Here is a 17,509-nt window from a genome sequence, read left to right as displayed (position 1 = left end):
CGGTTTTCCCATTTCAATGCACCAAGTTCACTCTTAGGATACAATTTCACAAGTTAGTTAAAGATTTCTATCCCGCATCCCTCGAAGCCGGTTTAGGCCGCCACATGACCAGCCTCTTCCCTTTATCTTGCATCGCATCCTGCATCTCTTAGGTCAGGTTGTTCTCCTTTCCGGAGAAATTGTTCTCCCCGCAGCTCGTGCCCCCGTCCCCGGGGCCCACGCAGGAGCCTGGGAGAAGGGCCGGGCGGCGGGGACAGCGGCCCGGCGGCCGGGACAGCCGTGTCCCCGGGGCCCGGGGGAGCGGCCGCCCCACCCGTCGGGGCGGGCTCGGGCAAGCCAGGTGAGGCGGTCCCGGCCCTGCCTCTCCCTCCTGCCGCAGCCTCCTGCCCTCGCTCCAGGCCGGCGCTGCGCTGGGGGTGCCGGCGGCATGGCGGAGTCCCAGGTGCTGCTGCTGGACGAGCTGCACGTCAACGAGAAGGTGACGGAGGCCCAGGCCCGCTTCTACTACAGCGAGGAGCAGCGCCGAGCCCTGGAGGCGCTGGTGACCCGCGGCGAGGCCGCGTACCGGGAGGCGCTGAGGAAGGAGCAGCTCCGCGATTTCCTCTCGGGCCGGGAGCTGCAGGACCTGCGGGGCGGCTGGCGGGGCTACGACGACCCCCGTGAGGGCGGCAAGGTGGCGCGGGGGCCCGGCGGCGAGACGCTCTCTCTGGCCTACTGGCCCGAGTGCTCGGACACCGAGGTGCCCCCGCTGGACTTGGGCTGGACCGACAAGACGTTCTACCGTGGCATCAGCCGGGTGTCGCTCTTCACGCACCCGCGCAAGGAGGAGAGCGCGCCGCACCTGAAGGAGGTGGTGCGGGAGATGATCCAGCAGGCGCAGAAGGTACGGACCGGCCCTCGACGGGCCGGGCCAGCCCTGCCGCCCTCACCCGGGCCGAGGGTCTGGCTCGGGGCACGGGGTGGAAGGCGGGCGAGAGCCCTCGCTCTGGCCACGCGATGGCCGGCGTCCATCAGGCAGGGCTTTCCCTGCGCCCCGTTGCCAGTCGTGTTACGGTTTGCCAAAGGTGATGCCTGTGATGGGGTGAAACATGCACACCCCACCCGTGGTTCGCGTTCCGGCCTCATTCCCGGGTTCAGAGGAAGACAGGTCGTGATGTTGTTACAGCCACCCCTACCTGGTGTGTGCAGGTGTCCCTAGTTAAAGACAGAGCAGTGTGTTTGTTATGGGATGGTGTTTTTGGGGTTTATTTTCTGTGGGCTCAACACCGTCCAGCCTGAGCTGCGAGTAGACAAAGTGCAGGCAATATGAGGCTGCTCCTCCCCTTTATCTTTTCCCTGGAAATGACTACTGGTGGTGACAGGGCACCTCTGGCAAGGAAGCAACCCAGCCATGATGCTACAAGAGCTTGCTCTGAACAGGTGGGGGCAATCACGAGGTTTTTCGTCACGCACCCCGGATGTGGGTGAAGTTCCCGGGGAAGACCACCCAGGAAAAGATCTCCGTCAGAGCTGACACACCCCTTGGGTAAAGGGGAGAACAGCGTAAGAAACTTCATTCCTGCGCTTAGTTTTGCAGCTTTCTGGTTTTTCTGCTTTATAATTCAGCCGTCATTTCCTCCTCCACCTGTTCCCCTCTGCCAGCACACACTGTATGCACCACTTTTACAGACTTGTTCAAACCGAATCTGCCGGGAAACAGAAAACTTTCCAGAGAGGCATTAATCTGGTGGGTGATTTTCTCAGCTACCTGGTCTCAGAAATTGTGTGCACCCTGTAATTCTGTTCAGTGACTGGTGTGATCAGTCACTTAGAAGACAGAAGCTATAAAATCCTTACACTGATGTAGTGCAGCTTCACCTCCTCTTTGCATTGCTACAAATGCTTCTATAGACTGTTCAAGAACTGGGAAAGTTTGTTTCTTTCAATAGCTGTGCCTGGCACCTAGAAATAATTAATTCCTTTGTAGATTTTTTTTTTCACTGACTGGACAAACTGTGCCCCTCCCAACCAGAAGCTGGTTTCATGTTTAACAGCCATTTGAGTGTTTAATGGTCCTTTTCATAGATAACTATGCCTATTGTGTTCAGCTGAGCTGGCCCTGGCAAAAAAGTCTCCAGACAGCAGCTTTTTAATCAGCAAATGAGAGTAGGGGGTTGTTTGGTTTGTTTTTTTCTGAGGGGGGTCTAAACAGATACTGGTAATATGTGGCACATGTCTGTGGGTGGTTTATCATCAGTATTTTACAAACATATGTTAATTAAGCTACCTAGCTGCAATGAGATTAGCAAGCATTAACTTGCCAATCTTAAAATTCATGTGAAGAGCTAGGCACACCTATGGGCCCTACAGATAAGTTTATTATCCATAGGATTGGAAGAGAAATGGGGAAAACCTCTTGCAGGGGTAGACACTCATGCTCTGACTTGCTGTGCTTGGGAACGCTCCTAGGTGATCTTGACAGATCACCAGCTGTGACAGGGGTTTGAGATGGCAAACACAACAACAGGCGTTGCCCATGGGAAGTTTTGACTGCTGTTCTCAATGGTCCCCAGTCTTGGGAAGAAGCCTGGACTGACCCAAAGCCCCACAGCCTGGAGGGAGCCACCCTTTCACATTGCAAAGCCAGTACAGACAATTAATGGTTTGTTCAGGATGGGGTGTAATTTCTGCAGTCATTACACTCATTGCAGATGGTGGGGATGGAGAGAAAAGAAGTTCCTGCTTCTGCTGTCCATTCCCTCCGTGGATGTTCTTACTTCAAATGAATATTATTTGGCATCCTTTCTCCTAAATAGCTTATCCATATCACTGTGTGGGGGGAAGAGGGAGCATAACAGGCCTGAGTTTATGCATAAACTATTCATGCCTTTAACTATAAGTTTGCCTGTATATGGAGTTGTTCAGAAACAAAGTGGTACAAGTTCTCTGTATTTTAATTTTAGAGATTCTTATAACATTCCTGTTACATTCCTGCTGGGAAGGGAGAGCCAAGTCAGGACCTGAAATCCTGCCTAGTAGAAGTTACTGTGGGATTTAGAATGATGTAGCTCCAGCGCAGTTCACCTCCATCAGGAACTTACATGTTAATGATGAGCATAAATACAATGTCAGCTCTTTTTTCTTTCTCTAACAAAGGGGAGCTGGTGTAAGCACTGCTGACAGAAGGAGCCTGACAGAGCAGATATGTTGGTTGTTGTTGGCCGTACAAGCAGGGACTCAGCAGAGATTCAGCAGATGCAGTTGGGGATGTTTACTGTGGCACCACTTTCCCAAAAGCCATTTGTTCAAGGGTATTTTTCACAGGAAAGAGGTCTCTGGGGAGAATTATTCCCTCTTCCTTAGGGGGCTTGTGCAAAAGAGCTGCACCTTTTCCAATGCATCAAGTGAAGAAAGTCCTACAGTGTGATTCAGTATTTAGCTCCATTCACACCTGTATATGCTGTCCCCAGCCCAGATGGGCTTATTGCTGTGATTCCCAGCACCTGGGAAATTAAAATTTAGACAGCTCTGTTCCCAGGATACTGTCAGCATGGCAGCTCTGACCTGGCCAGCTGATGTTATGCAGAGGGACTAGAAAAGCAGTAGTTTCCTCCATTGATAACCTTTAAAATGTTGAGAAGAATAACTCCGGCAGAAAAATTAATTGGTATTTCTAATGGTGTAAAAGATACATGTTTTGTCTTTCTCTCCCTTTTTGTAAGATCAGCATTAAAGTTACCCATAACCTTCTTGGTTTTGCTGTTACTCATCCTATAAATGTTCAGGCTTGTCTCTCACGTCAGTGAAACCTTTTGTTTTTATGTAAAATCTATGCCTGGAAAGAAGGATTAGTTTTATACCAGAAAAACAATACATGCGAAGAGAGAGAATGATCATTTTGCCTCCAAATCTTGAATACACTCAGTCCCTTTCTGAGAAATATGAGGTGTTTATGTTTGAGCCCAGTAAATCATTCCTTGAGAAGCCAGTCCTGAGAGCAGACTTTTCACAGGGATTCAGGGGAAAAAAAAGGAAAATAGAATTCTTGTTTTCTGCACCATGTGTTGTGGCTAAAGATGCAGGCAGTGATTCCTCTGCACATTCAGTCTTCCATTAGACACCTTCAGGTTAAGTGTTAAAGTTGTGTTTTCAATGGTTTTTTTTCAATCTATTTTCAGTGTTCTTCATTTAAGTGAGTCCTTACAGAAACAATGGAAATTTCTCAATACAGAGGAAAAACTAGGTATTTGCTTTGGCATTCCTCAGGCTGCTAAAATAAGTCATTTCCATCCAAAGAAGGAGAACTCTTCATAGACATTTACTAAGTTCCTTCCAAAGTGCAGCAGCTAACCCAGAAAATTACAATTATTGGTAGTGCTTGGGCATATACCTCCCTGTACTTTTGTCTCCCTATGGAGGCCTCTCCTCCATTATCTGGTATCAGTGCTCTCCTTTATTTTGTACCATGGGACGGGCCTTTCTTTCAGTTCGTAATATTTATTCAGTTGTCTGTCTACAATCTCCTTGTTTCCAGATTATTGCAGTGGTCATGGATGTGTTTACGGACCGGGACATCTTCCGCGATATCGTCGATGCAGCGTACAAGCGCTGGATCCCAGTCTATATCATCCTGGATGAGGAGGGTGTCAAGCTCTTCCTGGAAATGTGCAGATGCCTCGACCTCAGTGACCTGCAGATCCGGGTAAGGTATTCAATATTAAACCATTATCTCCTGCAGGTCGTTGGCCTTTTGCAGCTGTAATGAATCTTGGAACTTGTTTGGACCGACAAACACACCTCTTCCTGCCTACAAGTCATACCACAACGCTTAAAGTGATGGAACACAGAGGGATAACAGTGTGGCTTGAAAATACAGAAGGAAAGAAAAAGGAAATATTTGGATTTTTTTGCCTTTAACCCAAGACAGGGATCTGTGTAGTTTCCTGGCTCTTATGAACTAAAAATTCCTGTTTAGGGAGAAAATTATCAGAGAAAATTCCTATAGGTCTTCTTTGTGAGGAGTCAAACTAGAATTCAGACTAGAGTTCCAAGTAGCTCTTGGAGTTTTCTGCATGGATCCCTCTTACAGGACACATAAATTCTGTGAAATCACGACTTTCCTTCCCAACAGTAATCATCCAGGAGTGAATGAGCTTGTAGTCCTCCTCTAGGATGACTTAAAGGAGAATTTAAGGGATTGAGGGCCACAGTTGCTGCCCAGTCCCATACCAGAGTGTGCCTTCATACAGTGCATGCAGCACAGCAGAGTAGTCAGTCTAGCTTGGCTGGCAGAAGCAGCCTCAGAGGGATCTCACTCCATTACATACAGACTGAAATAATTTATGTATTTCTTGTTAGTATTGTGTTCTTACCTTTCCCCCCCATCTTTTTCGTCACTGTTGCTACTATAGACTTGTTCTAAATCCTGAAAAAAGTTGCTAGGTTGGAAACAACCTATGGGATGCCAGACTCACCCCTGTTTGTGATCCATCTGTTCTGTGCAGCGGCAGTGGAAAAAGTGCTTTTTGCCTGGAGAAGGGGTGGATTTTCCTTAAGCACTCAATTAATAGTTAAAAAAACCCCAAAACACAACCAAAACTCAAAAGCTCTGAAGATTACAGAGTCTCATATTAATAATTTTAGGAGAACCATCTTAAATCTGGATGAAAATTACCTGCATATATCTGAAGAATTCTCCTGTGAACTACCACTCTGCTCTGAGTTTCATCAAAAAAGACATCCAGCTGAGAAGTTTTCCCTTTTTTTTCCAAAACACTGGTGGAAGTTCCTTCCCTCTGGTATCTTTGAAAGCAAGACACAGACCTCATTATAACAGACGTGTTTCAAGTGCCAGTGGTATTGTGTGTCCTAGGCTTGTGTCTCTTTGGTACATAACTGTGAAATCACAGCAGTAGTTCCATCTGCTCTGGTACCAGTTTCCCAGTACTTTTCTTACTGTGTCACCATGTACAGCAATGATGTCTTCAGTACTACAAAATTTTAACTCCTGGACAGAGTAAATGAAAAGATGTCCTGGCATTGTAGAAGGAATTGTGTTGGTATTGGAGAACTGAGTTCCTTTCAGTGTGCCATTTCTGTCTCTAAAGCAGTCCCCTTCTGCTCATCCTCTTATCCTTCTACACAGGCTTGACACTCCTAAACCAGTGATCCCAGTGATGCCTAGGTCCTGCAGCAGTCCAGTTGTATGGTTCTCTCTAAGGAGGTGCAGTTTGAACTGATGCAATCAAAAGAAGGAGAAAATGTTTCTGTGTCCCTTCTGTGATTCCATTCTTTGATGGCAGCCCATGCTATGTTTTTCTATAGACATCTTCAGCTAAAAATAGTACAAGCTGAGTTGAAGCAAGTCCACAGAGAAGAAATTTTTAACATCTTTTGACCTAGTTGTTCACTATTCTGCAAAGCTTCAGCCCACAGATTGCTATCCTTCAAATTTCTCCCCCTTTTCCCAGGTATATCATACTGGACCTTAAACTCCCCTGAAGGTTGTTATCTTTTTTTTCCAGTATGGCTTAGGTATTTTTTTAGTCTTGCTAAGGTCAGTGCAGTTAATTCCTGTATATGGTTCTATGGAATTACCAGGGAGATTCTTCATGGAATGGGGAAACAAGTCATTTGCCTCTCAAGGAAGATGTTCTCTTAGTATCTCACCCAGAGCTGCCTTGGATGTGCCTATGCTGCTGCTTGGGTCAGTGTAGCAGAAACCATCATGTAGGGATTTCCCTGGCAACAGGCTTTGGATACCCAAGGAAGCTCCAGCAAGGTTAAGGTTTCCCCATGAGAACTCCCCGCAGCCCTTCTTCTTTGGTGTAATGTGCCAAGGGTTGAAGATCCAGATTTAAAGCAAGAGAGCAAGCTGGGCCTCCAGTATTGGTCAGCAGAATCATTTTGTCCGCGTTGTTTGATCACAGAAGATACTGAAATTGCTGAGGAAACTCCATCATTCCCCCATTTCTTATTTATTGTCTTTCTCCTGACATCTGCTTTGATGTCTGAGTTTCTCCTACAGATTTTTAGCAACAGGGAGAATGTTATTTCCTTTTTGAATTACCATTTTGCTTTATTCTAGAAGATTTTCACCAGTTTCACCAGATGTAGTTTGCCAGCAAATGAGTTGCATACTCTTCTTTTCTGCCCTTCTGCCCACCTTTCCTTTGTGTGAGGTACAGAGGATGGCTTTTTTTCTCTCAGGAAGTTGCAGCCACGTGAGATATAACTCTAAGGTTTAGAGACAAGTTCTGATCCCAGTGGGAGAGAGATGATGCACTACGGTGAACTGCAGTGTCACAATGTTTATTCTGTTTTCTGTCACCACCAGATACTCATTTTGTTCTGTGTTTTCTGCCCTTTTGGTCCCATTGCCCTGTTCATCCAATGCAAAATGAATACTTCAACAATCCTAATACAGGGAGGTTTACTGTTAACAGTGGGTTTTGCCCTTTGTCTATGTACGGTGAAGGACATTTTCACAAAATTCCTGGCTATTGTATTCTTTTGGTAGAGATGGCAAGGTATCATGATCTGCTGACAGTCTCATGGGAGGGAAACTGCTGTAGGAAGACAGTACCTCACCCTGCAAAGAGTAAAAGTTCTTAACCAACTCCAAGCATGAAATGAGAAAACCTCCATTTTTGTCTGAAGGCCAGAGCTCACCAGAAATGTATTTAAATTCAATCATCAGAGCATTCATGGGTTGTTCATAAGAGCATGTCTTTTGTGTGTGAGTCCTGTGGCTTCCTGAGCCTACAGGACGTGGTTTGTCAGACTTCTGTTATGTTTGACACAAGAGTGTTCTACAGAGATCACAGCGAGTAAGAATTCTCATAGACACTAAATTCATAGCCCCTCAGAAATTCCTCTTTTTTCAGGACCTGAGGGTGAATGTTCTCCCCAGTTTTTAGATAGGTGGTTTTTGTCCTCATGTTTCTGTTAACCCCGGCCACAGTGACAGATAGTCCTGCCAGACAGAGAATTCTCCTAGAATTCCAAGCAAGCCCAGGGAATGATTTATCTGCTGGAAGTTCACCTTCACTTTAATTTTTACATTCATTTTCCTAACATGTAAGAAGTTTCTCCTTTCACTTCAGAAAGTCTAGAAAGCTTCTGCCTAAGAAACTTCTGGAATTTCATTTCAGTATTTTATGGGTTTCGTCATTGACTCCTACCTGAGATGAGGGAGGGGTAGAACGTGATGTGTAGCGGTGCTGTTGGTTTTTTAATGGTCTGCTGGAGTATTCTTCTAGACTACTTGTGACCTTCTGAGAATGGGAGCTTGCAAGGCTCTCTTTTTGTAAAGACACAGATAATACTCAGTAATTATCTTGGCAGGCCATGTCCCAGCTAGCTGCATTCCATCCTGTTCTACCTGAATTCTTGCACGTTACACTATTTTGTCAATAACCGTGCCCTTTCCAAAACTGTCCAGGGCAAACAGAGGGTTTCCCGGTTCTAAGAGGGAAGGTACACATAGGATTCTCTGGTGGAAGCAGTTACAACACCTCCCTTTAGGGTCTGTCTTGTGTATTCCCCCTATTCAGCCCCAGTTTGTAAGCACTACGGCCTAGGTCTGTCAAGACAGTCACAGCATTACTGACTTTCTAAATTGGGTCTGATTTAACTTTCTGTGGATTCAGAGTGAGGTTTAAAAGTGTCACAATAAAGCAAGGTAGACCAGTTCCTTATTATTTGTATTTGGATGCTCTGTCAGGCTTGACTGTTGCCAGTCATATTGAGTTGTAGCCAGGGAGATGTTAGTCACTGCTTCTGATGAGGAGTGGTGCAAGTCTGTGGAAAGGAAATATAGAAATTTAATGCAGACTGCATCTCCCATAAGCCAGGATATTACAGAACAAACCTTAAGCAGGCTTCTGCAACAATACAGATCTGGAGGAGTCACTTCTATCTGGTGAGCTAACTGGTCCTCTACTCAAAATATTTGTTACTACTGTAACTCTAGTGCCTCCTGAAAATGCCTGCAATCTCACTTCATTTATATTTGTCTCTCCTCTTTTGTTATTGTGCAGTCTTTGGTACATGAACCCAGTCTCGTTCTTCCCCTGTAGGTTGACTTAGCAGTCTACAAATGTTCCAAGATCCTTCAAGGCAGAAAATTGTATACAAATAACCTGTTAAGTGACTTGATGTTTATATGACTTTGTGCTTGTTTTCTGCATTTCAAGATGTATTAATGCACTCCTGTACCTATTTTATTCAAGAAGGTTTATGTGCTCAGCTGTTCAGTTCTATCCCCTCTGCTCCTTTCTAAGTGCTACATACAGCTCAGTTACTGCAGAAATTCAAGTGTGCTTTCTTTCCACCAAAAGAAGGTGATAGAAGATACAAACACAATAAGATCCACACTTGTTATATGCTGGGAAACTTTCTGCTCACACAGGCTGATACTTCTTGATTCACAGGAGAAGGTATCACAGTCAGAGCTGTTGATTGACTTCTTGTCTGGTGCAGTCAGCATAGCATGATTTGGCAAATCCCACATCCAGCATTAATCAGCAAGGAAAAAAAAATATTTCAGGTGATCAGCCAGCCAAATTCAAATGTTATTTTAATTACTAGAAAGGGCACCATTTCTCCTGTGCTCTACCCAACCTGTCTTCAGCATCCCATACATTATGACTCACTGCTAGGCCTTGGGCAAGCCACTTCATCTTTTTCTGTCTTAGGCTCCTCATCTTTAAAATGGAGTAATAATACTTTCAGCAGTGTTGGGAGCATTAATTAGCTAATGCCCACACAGGACTCCAGACAGATCAAGCAACAGCTGAATGCAAAATAGTGCTATCATCAGTTACTGTTAGTCAGAATTTGTATTTCCACTGCTGTATTCTAGTGGGGGAAATAGCAGCAGATTCAAAAGGCAGGAGTTGTGTTCAGAAAAACAGCTTTTGAAAGAAATCTGCATTCTTATAATCACTCATGCCTGCATGCTGCTTTCTATAGCCTACCAGTATTTAAGCTGTCAGTGAGGTTTATAGTAATAGGACTTGGCTCTTTGTGGGATCTGAGGCTGTGCTAGCATTAGTCAAATCTTCCTGATTCTTCTGCTCTGCAGATGGGGAACAATGAAACAAAGGTGAATTGACTTTCCCAGAACATCACAGGGAGCAGTATCAGAACTGCTGGGACTATCTGACTCCCAGCCCTGGGTTTATGACTCCAGTTCACAGTGCCATTTAGCTTTTCATTCTTAAGGAATCCTTACATGAAAATATGGTGGAATGAGGAAAATTGTCTAGATTTGTGTGTCAGAATGACAAGATGATTTGCTCCAAACTTATACTGATATTCAATGTTTTTGGATTAGGGGGGAGGAGAGGGGGAATGTTTCATGTTAGACACTTTGGGAGTTCAGCCTTGTGCAGCCAGGACCCATGAGCAGAGTAGCACTCAGTCCAATGTGCAAATATGTCCTTATAGTATGCACAGGCACGCATCTATTGTTGAAAATCATGTAACCCTAACTTTGTGGTTTTTCTGGGTCTGGTAGAGCTTTGTTTCATTACTTGTAGGTTTGCTGACAAAAGGGTGTGAGATGTGAGGTTTGGGGAGAACTATTCTCTTTCTAACTACTTCCATTCATTTTACTAAAAGAGTCTTCTTCCTCATCTTCAGAAATTCTTCTTCGCTGATCTATTCAGGACATTAGTAGAGACACTTACCTGAAAGCATTGTCTTGCCAGTGACTCAAGTGAATAGCTGAAGACAGCAGGCAGGGTTTTGATGATGTTGACCCCTTGGACAGCTATTAACTGTCCAAGATGGAGAGGAGTGACCTGTGTAGACAGGGGATGACAACAGGACTTAGAGCACTATGCTTTCCTTTGCAGCCCTTCTGGTGGCTGATACAAAATGAGCTGTAGTCCCAGAAGTAGTGAGACAATGTGAGTGACATCTTAACACTTGGAGCTGGCAATTATCTAATTTTCTGCCCTATTTATTGTGACATTTTGTCTTTTCTCCTCCCTGTTAGAATGTCCGCATACGCTCTGTGACAGGAGTTGGGTTCTACATGCCATCAGGGAAGATCAAAGGCACACTGGCATCCCGATTCCTGATGGTGGATGGTGAAAAGGTGGCCACTGGATCGTACAGGTGGGTTACTCTTGTTTAAGGCATTAAGGCATTTGTTTAAAGAATGGTCATTACTTTGCTTGAGAGTCTTCTTCACACGTCACCCCCCTTCTATCCCAGCTTCTGTAATCTGTGTGGCATCTGTAGAAACTGGAGTGGGACAACAAAGAAGGTGGCATAGAGCCCTTCTTCAGAGAATGGAACATACGCATGCTGGCAGACCTTCTCAGAGGGCTAGAGACAGTTCCACACTGCATCAGGAAGGGGTCTACAAGGACTCTCCACCAGTCCCTGTACTCAGTTCTCTTCAGTGAGGTTTTCAGTCCAGATACTCTTCCTGTTCATGCAGTGCTGCTTTTTTAAAAGGGTAAACTGTCCTTCAGAGTTTCAAGGCCGTTGCTCACAAATCTGATCTACATGTCTAAAGAAGAACAATAGTGTTGTGTCATGTATCTATTGGGACCTGTCTGGCCAAGGATATAAGGGAAAATGGCATAATGCTACATATTCCCCTGTAGTGTCTTAGGTTTTGTTAGGTGGGCTGGGTCAAGTATGCACCCCAAAATCTAATGCCGGTTCTGTTTCCTCCTCTTAGCTTCACATGGACTTCATCCCACATTGACAGAAACATCCTTCTAGTCTTGACAGGACAGCACGTGGAGATGTTTGACATTGAGTTTCGTGAGCTCTACGCCATCTCAGAGGAAGTTAATTTATACAAGGAACTGGGTATTGCTAACCCGTTTCTCCTTGGAATTGGGAAGCCAGGCTTTCATTCTTCCACCGTGGCTCGGAAGTTCATTAACCCAAAGTATGGTTTAGTAGCAGGGGCAACCCGTGGTGATATGATGCTCTGGGCTTCACGGCACAGGCAAGACAATCAGGGAAACGTGGAAAAGGAGGAAACAAGTGAGTCAAAAAAACGGTTAAATCAGTTCCTGAATGACTTAGTCACATTGGAGCAAGTGTTCCCAGAAATTGATCCACCTCTGGAGAACTTGAACAAGCTGAATCGGAGCCCCCAGAAACTGTTGTCCCGGCTCCACATGGACCTGAAAAATAAATCCAAATCCAGAGAGTCTATTCGTGACATAAAGAAGGAAGATGCACAGGGCAATGCAAAGCAAGGAAAGCGGTTTGCCAGTGGGCTTTTCAGTCGCAAGGCCAAGCGCTCTCCAGGCTCAAGCATTGAGGCCAATTCTTTTGCCAGTGAAGGACATTCAGGAGAAGACCTTGGGAACATGAAACTGGAATATGAGAGGCTCAGCATTGGCCATGCTAGCGTTCGGAGCACTGGAGGCAACTCAGGTAAAACCTTTTACCAGCATACTCTGCTTTCTGTGTCCCTTGCTCTGAGCTTGGCTGATTGATGCAAGCATACCCACTATGGGCACTTGTGAGTAGATCTTCTCATTCTGAATCAAAATGAGCAAGAACAAAGGGTAGAAGTTGCATCAAAAGATACAGGCAATATACGTTGGAGGCAATTTAATGGCAGTCTTACTGTAAGGTTGGCACTTCTCATGTGGGTTGTTTCTCGTACTTTTGAGCAACAAAGGGAGAGAAAGATGAACGTTGACTTGTGTAAAACAGTGCACAGTCCATGAAGTGCATTTGCCTAATAAAGAGCAGCACTATGTTCTCTATTGTAGTGGCTAGCAGGCCACAGACAGATTTTCAGTGTAATTCCTTCCTTTCCTCATTAGAGTTTAGGCAGGTGTATTTCCTGTGACAAATTCCTGGTGGAGAAAAAAGGAAAATGTGTTTATGTTGAGGTGAGGGCACAAGGATTGAAGGAAAGGGTGCAAGTCTTTTTAATTTGCTCCTTTACCACCTTCTAAAATGGAGGAGAAGGTCATGAAAATAGAAGCCACAAAGAAGTAGGTCACTAGATCTCAACTTTTCTTTCTTTGCTAATGCATGATTGATATTTTCATTAAGTCCTTCAAAGGCTTCAGTCAGTTCAAGACACAAATTATAAAGATTTCTAATGGGTTATGGGTTCATAACTCCCCAACATTTTACATGTTTTGTGAGATTGAAGTAAATCTTTGGACTATTCATCCTGGTTGTCTTCCTCTCAGTGAGCTGTTTTGGGTGTCAATACATCCTGCACCATCAGGAAAATAAACTAATTGCAAAGAGAAAATTTCTCCTCCACTTGTCTGGCCAGAGACCATTCTGTGCTCTGGTGAATGCAAAATGCTGATGTAGAGAGACTGAATTCCTTTTCAGTTACCATGAGGTGAAATGGAAAGATGTTCTTTTGGGACTAAGAAGAAAAGCAAGGTATTGGGATGGTCAACAACAATGATTAATTAGGTTCCTGGAAATATTTCTGGCTAAATGAAGGCCAGACTCAAAAATCCCAAATGAACACAAGAAAGAGGAATTGTAAGAAGGAATGGCTAATTTATTTAAGACTGTAGTAGATCCATTTTAGAATCTGCATTTGGCATTTGGGGAGGCAGAAGTAAACCCTGGTCTAAAGAGGTTCTCTCTCCAAGTAAGTCTTGAGCACAGACATTATGTGCTGGTGGGCCCCATTCCTCAAAACCTGGAAAAGCAAAATCGGTGAGGACTTGTGGGGAGATGTATGGGCATTTCCACTCGCAGGAATGGAGCTGAGTGCTTGCACTACCCTCTAGTGACAGAAGGAGAGAATTGTGTCATCTCTGATTCATCAGCACTTTGCAGTATCAGAGATTCTCACTGTCACCTGTTCCAAAGCAGCCAGCCTAGCATCCCCACAAGGTCCTGATGAAATCAGGCCCAGCTTAAGGCACGAGAGGTTGATGTCTTTGGCTGGACAGTGGGGCACTGCACCCAGCTGAGGCATTGCACCATCCGGGCAGCAGGGCTGTCCCTGTTCCTCCTAACACAGTGGATCTGTGCCAGACAGTCTGATGCTTGGTCTAGATCATTTCCACATACATTACCATGCTATTATGTTCAGGTTTTATTTATTGCCACTGTTACTTCCTGCAGACTGCCAACTCTTTGAATTAGGGGGAAGGAAGAATTGAGAACAGGTCCAGGGAAGGTGCTGAGGTCCAGCACACCAGTCTTCCCCTTGTGCTTTTTCTGACCTGATAAATCTTTCCAGTGAGTCCTTGCTAGTATTTTTGGTTTATGCAAATTGAGAATGCCTGTTCATGGTGACAGTGGGAGACTCCATAGTTTTTGAAGTATGGTGTAAGTAGACTTTGTCCATCTGGTGTCATCAAAGGCTGAAGGAAGATCATGGATTGTGTGTTGCTTTTGAAATAAATCACTTTCTTCTGAGAGAAAACTTCTCTAGTCTAATAGCCCCAAAGTGGCATATGAACAGAGATGGTAGAGGGCACATTAGATAGATAGAGGCTCATGAGGAACAGAAGAGGATTTGATAAAAAATCCTTATACACAGCCATGGAATGTAGTTCCAGCCTCAGTATAAAGATAGGAAGCACTTTGTTCTTGGGTAACTTTAGGGCTGACTTAGTTTGAAAACTTTAAGTTGTCTTTGAGCAAAGCTAGTAAAAACTGGTGCTGTCATATTCTGGGTGACAGGAGGGAGGTAAGAAGTGGAAATGAAAGAGAGGGTACTTGGTATGCAGGCAGGTTAGGATGCAATTACTCAGAGCTTCACGGTTTGAAATAGCTGCCCTTAGCTTTTGTAAAGATTAAACAGCACGCTTAAGCCCCATGGGCCTGCCTGTGCACACATCCTCCAAAGTCACTATTAATTCTCTAGCACCACAGAGACACATCCCACCTTGCAAATGCATGGAGAGACCAGATCCACACCCAAGTACCTCATACAGTAGTTGAAAGACATTGTTCAAGCAGGCTAAAAGTCAGATTCAGTCTTGTAGGAGCAAATGGTGATGAAGGGAATTTGAGCTGGGAAGGAAAATGGTGGAAGTGTGTGCTGATGGAGTCTGAAAATCTGATGCAGTTTTTATAGGCTGGAAAAGGATTCCTATGAGTCAGAACTGGGAGTGTGGAAAATACAAGGGCTCCAGACAGAAAGTAATGTCCCAAACTAAGTATCTGAATTAACACCCTGAGGTGTTGTCCTAGCACACGGCAAGTTTTACATTGTCTTAAAAGGTTTTCTCAAACCACATCATGAAATTAACAGAACCCTTGGATTTCACTGTTGCCACTGAGGAACAGAAGAACAGCTCTGAACCTGACCAGAATCTTGTTAATTTTAAGCTGCTGCTGGGCAGACTGTGGCCAGCAAAGACGGTGACTTCTGTGTGCAGTTTCTGGGAAACACTGCAAAAGTCTGAAAGCTGTGTGCCTTCAGAAGGAAGGCGCAAACTTTTTGGTTAGTGTTCTCCTTTGGAAGAAGCAAAGTGTGCTTGTTCAGATGGCTCTGCTGTCCTGAGGTGCTCCATGCATCGACTTCATTCCTCATGAGCAGTGGTTGCAAAATACACACACTTAGTAGAAGGATTTTGTGTTTCAGTTTTGTGTGCTTCTTGCAGCAAGAAATGGAATTTACGCTGGGCACTGTGATGGCATTGAAATAGCTGCTTAGTTATCACCAGTGTTTTTCAGCCAAAGTGAGGTCATGGAAGGGTGGTAACTGGAATTTTCAGCCTCTTTTCTAAAGAGAAAGAGGGAAACGTTGTTGGCTACATAAAAGGAGAATGTTTGCTCTAACTGTAGTGGGATATGTAGAAAAAGGTCAGAAGATGAGTAGAAAGTGACAAGAATAAAAGGGCTAGGAGTTGAAATTAAGCAGAGAAGCACAGACATCTTTCAAAAAAAGCATGAGGGTCTTGAATATGATAGAGACAGGAAAGGAAAGAGGGGTGGGGAGGAGATAGGAGTAATGATAATACTAACATACAGGATGTGTCAGAGGGGGACAGGTAGAATGAAATGCCACAGGGAGCTGTGGGGAGGAGGCAGTAGCACACAGAGCAGCCACAGAAGTGAGGGCAGGGTGCAGTGCAATCTCCCAGGTGCACATCAAGAAGATGCAGAGGGGAAGAAAGTGGAGAGAAGGAGGGGCAGAAAAGAGAACTATTCTCTTCCCCATCATCTACAGGTAAGAGCAGCATTGATCAAATACCCACAAGCAAGAGAGTGACATTAAAAATTATTCACTCGAAGCCCAATTCAGAGGCAGTGCTTGAGTTGAATGCTCCCTAAACTTAGGAAGGCTGAGACTTCTCAGTGGCATGTCACCATGACATGGTGGCAGTTTTCACTCTCTGTTTTCACTCTGAACTGGCATCTGGCTCCAAGTGCTTGGGGGATGCACATGTACCTTCCTTCTGTACAAATATCTGAGTGGGGCCTGCCTGTGTTCAGAGTGATTCCAAGCCACGTGGCAGCCCCTGTCAGCCTCTGCTGCCCTGGGCCAGAGTCATGCAAGCTTTACTGAGCTCAGATGAGCTCCCTTACTTGCAAAAGCCTCTGAACACACTTTTGTACAGTGCTTGAAACAGATATGCTGGGGCATCCAGATCAACATCTGGCTGTAACGATGGACACCAGACAGGAGTGCAAGCATTGAAAGGTGCAGATACTGGGAGCAGAAGAAATTCATAGAGTAAGTAGTGAAAAAACCTAGGATGATAAAAAACTGGAGGCAGCATACTCTGCCACTTTAGTGAGAGACCTTGAGGCCTTGGGATTTGCCTTGCAAAGGCAGTGGTGGAAACACTGGCACTAGAGACGTTTGAAACAAAACGTGAGAAAAATCCTCTACTGAGAATGTGTGTGGGTATCAAATGAATGAGATGACCTTGGGTTTTCAGGGGTTTTTTCCATACCTCACTCTTTGGAAAACTTCTCACCCAAGGCATGACCAGACTATTTATCAGTGCCAGCTGGGACCTAATGAAGCTCGACTGGGTACAAGCCAAAGCCTAGAAATACTTCTCCAGTGGTTTTCTCTACAATAGTCTCTGCATTTGATCTTATTTTAATGTTTCGTCATTTCACTGCAGCAGAAAAAAAGCCATGAGAGAGTGCACAATAATGTAGGTCTAACACAAGGTGTATAGTAAAAAATGAGTGTGAAGCATGAGTCCAAACTTCATCCAGGGCTTATTTACGTAACATTAACACTACTTCAACTTCTTTTCCTTCCAGGTAACCTGAATCCAAACTCCACTATGAGCGACAAAAACAAACAATCTACCTGTGTGTTATCTTGATTGGGAAGGATTGTCTGGAGAACTAAAGACTGAATCACAAGCTGGAACAGTAACTTCTTGATTGATTTTGAACCTACAGCCATATCCTCATGCAGTGATCTGTAAAGCCACCGCAGGTCCTGGATGCATCTGGCACCCCTGGCTAAAGCACATTTACTGGGTGATCAGCAGACTTTGGATCAGCAGTTGGTCCCTTAAATAGGGGTTAGTGATGAATGTATTAGTCCATATGTCTATGTTCACACATATTTTGTATATAA

The 17,509-nt window shown here is 44.8% G+C and overlaps 1 protein-coding gene across 1 annotated transcript; it reads left to right on the top strand.

Moving 5' to 3' along the window:
• Nucleotides 1-421: 421 nt before the first annotated feature.
• FAM83F (family with sequence similarity 83 member F) lies at nucleotides 422-17,249 on the top strand (the record flags this gene model as incomplete). The annotated part of the gene is made up of 5 exons (XM_084205524.1): nucleotides 422-883; nucleotides 4,514-4,681; nucleotides 10,985-11,106; nucleotides 11,681-12,393; nucleotides 17,185-17,249. The coding sequence occupies exons 1-5, from the start codon at nucleotides 428-430 to the stop codon at nucleotides 17,247-17,249; spliced, it is 1,524 nt and encodes a 507-aa protein (XP_084061650.1). The 5' UTR covers nucleotides 422-427.
• Between the last annotated feature and the right edge of the window lie 260 nt (nucleotides 17,250-17,509).

The sequence above is a fragment of the Fringilla coelebs genome (assembly GCF_963513975.1).
Source record: "Fringilla coelebs genome assembly, chromosome: 5".
Taxonomy (NCBI): domain Eukaryota; kingdom Metazoa; phylum Chordata; class Aves; order Passeriformes; family Fringillidae; genus Fringilla; species Fringilla coelebs.
The sequence above is the reverse complement of the archived record's forward strand: the minus strand, read 5'-3'. Positions and strand labels throughout refer to the sequence as shown.